Source organism: Poromitra crassiceps, assembly GCF_964638095.1.
Source record: "Poromitra crassiceps genome assembly, chromosome: 19".
Lineage (NCBI taxonomy): Eukaryota > Metazoa > Chordata > Actinopteri > Beryciformes > Melamphaidae > Poromitra > Poromitra crassiceps.
Window position 1 is genome coordinate 6466843 of NC_139646.1, and position 2727 is coordinate 6469569.

Genomic DNA, 2727 nt, shown 5'->3' on the forward strand with positions numbered 1-2727 from the left:
CCCCCCTCCCTGACGCTCGCTCTCCAGCCCTCCCTCTCTCTCTCTCTATCCCCTCCCTCCCTCCCTCTCTCTCTACCCCTCCCTCTCTCTCTCTATCCCCTCCCTCCCTCTCTCTCTGCCCCTCCCTCCCTCTCTCTCTCTGCCCCTCTCTCTCTCTCTGCCCCCTCCCTCTCTCTCTCTCTGCCCCTCCCTCTCTCGCTCTCCAGCCCTCCCTCCCTCCGCCTCTCTCTCTCTCCTCCTCCCTCTCTCGCTCTGGGAAACTTGTTTCAGGAAAAGCAAGCGAGTGAACATATTTTCTCTCGCTGCGAGAAGAAACAGGAGAGCCGTGCCAAGGAGAAGAAGGCGTAGGCTTCCTCCACAACATTTCCTCCGCTCCGCCATCTCCGCTTTCGAGGCTGAAGAACGTTTTGTTTTTTGTTTTGTTTGTGTATTTTGAGAGGGGCGGGTGGGGGGAATGTCGTGAAAGTGTTTTTATTTTCGCTAAAGAACAGAGAGAGAAATCCTTTAGACATCTGAACTTGTCAGACATGGACTGGGGAACAGATCTTTGGGTAAGTTTCTTGACAGCTGACACCAGATAATAGAGACACGGAACACTCTCTCTCTCCACTGTTGTAGGCTGCTTTCCAAAATACCATCAACATCCCTAAAGAATAGGCCATTAGTATGTTTTCGCCAACTCGCCACAGTAGGAGTAGGATCCTATGCATGGGGGTATTGTTTTATTTTTTCCATTTGTAGGCCTAGGTGAAGCAATCTTGACGGGCATATACAGGGGCACAACAGTCTATCTTAAAGCCAGCAGCCAGAGAGGATTTCGCAACAACTCCAGCTGCATGCCTTATCATAAAAAGAGTATATTATGGTTTATTGCTCTTGCTGGGCTCAGAAAGCCGTTGTTATCTACATAAGGATAAAGGTGTGTGTGCTGTTCGAACTTCCTGGTCCTTCTCAGTCCAATGAGTCCATGTATAACTTGTTTTGTGATGATATGCCCTATAGGGCTTTGGCATCTGTTGTCAGTACTAATATAGGCCTAATGTCTGGAGGTAAACGTGTCTGCTGTGAAAGCATGGCACTGTCTCTATATCTGAAGTCTGATCAGGGTTTCTGCTACATTACACTTCACACACACACACACACACACACACACACACACACACACACACACACACACACACACACACTAGACCAAAGTGGTGTCCAGGGACCCCCAGGGGGCCTTGAGGGGGATCCAGGGGTGGGGGGGGGGGTCCCCAGTAAAAAGGGGGTAATTTATTTTCACTATAATTTCATCCATAAGTAACACAATGACAGAATGTATGATTATTTTGGTCATGGGTTTAAAACATCTAAAAGCAAAAATGTTATCAGATGGGGGACCCAGCTGGGACAAAATCTTATCAGATAATAATAATCTGTGTCAGTTTAGGGGTCCTTGACATGAAAAAAGTTTGAGAACCGCACTGCATTACACACAGCCATCATCAGTTCAGACAAGATGCTCCTCCTCACTCACACCTCCTCCAGTCAAACTCTATAAGGGACAGTCATATAGCATTCAGCCTGAGTAAGTACAACCATTCTTGTTCACTGATCCTGATGCAACTGACAGGAGAAGAGGTCTTCAAGGAAATGCTGGTCTTCTGTTGAAGGGGATCGAGGCTGCATGTTGTGTTGAACCATATTATGGTTCAATAGGTTTTTTGGGGGGATTATCTCCAGTGGTTTTGTACCTGGTGTGCACCAAAATCTCCCCAAATCCCATTGTGACTGGGGTCAGAGTCTCAGCACATGATTCTGAGATTATTCCTTTGCCTGCCTGCATGGTGAGGCTGTTGTGCTGTTTTTTTTTGTTGCTTTTCTATCAGCATCAAGTAGTTTGATGAGAAGAGGCTGTTGTTATTATTTGTTGGTTATTGATCAATATGTCTTCTCTCTTGCTCCCCTCTATGAAGAGGTCAGAGGTCAGAGGCCAGGGCCCTACTACTAACAGTGCCCCCTGTAGGCTGGTAGGGCTTCAGGGATTTCTTGCTGTCATGGAGGCTTGGACTCAGGTCTTCCAGGTGAAGGACGGTCTGTCCTCTCACTACACCGACCGGCTTACAACTCAAATGTCCTCCCAGTTTATTGGGGGAAATGATCAGACTGTTTATAAAAACAGATGGCATGTACAAAGGTTACACACTGACAGAAAGTCATGTACTGTAGTGTAGGGAAATGTGCGTTGATTCAAACAAAGAGAGGTGTTGAAAAAGTGAGCACTATCCAACCAAAGATATCTAGTCTTAGTTCAGGATCTTTGTGTTCATTTGATTGTTTAAGATGAACCTGCACTGTCTGCACCTATCACTTTGTGTATATTAACATTTGCTGGTTTTGTCGAAACACTGCGAGTGGGAGAGAGGACGACAAAGTAAGAGTTAATGCACGAAGGCAGTGGCTCTCCTGTGGGATCGATGTATCCCTGTCCTTTCCTGACGTTCAATATTTAGGAGGCGAGCTAGAAGCTGACCTCAGATCTGTGTGGATAACAGAGAGCGTAATTTAGGAGGCGAGCTAGAAGCTGACTGGATAAGAGAGCGCTTCCTGTCGCCAGTGTTTCGTCACGTCGAGAGGCGGGACTTGACAGACTGGTTTCTGGCTTTGGACAGGCCCTGGGGACCGTCAGTCACAGGGCGGGGGTTCACAGTGAGCTAATGATTATCTCATTCTTAAACTCTCTCT

General features: G+C 47.2%; 1 protein-coding gene across 2 annotated transcripts in view; it reads left to right on the forward strand.

The window, feature by feature from the left end:
• The first annotated feature begins 313 nt into the window (after nt 1–313).
• The window catches only part of trip10b (thyroid hormone receptor interactor 10b), a 19454-nt gene continuing 17040 nt past the window's right edge, over nt 314–2727 (forward strand). For both annotated transcript variants that reach the window (XM_083656228.1, XM_083656229.1), the window contains exon 1: nt 314–551. In XM_083656228.1, the coding sequence (XP_083512354.1) occupies nt 528–551 (24 nt within the window). In that variant the 5' untranslated portion in view covers nt 314–527. The remainder of the gene's footprint in view (nt 552–2727) is intronic.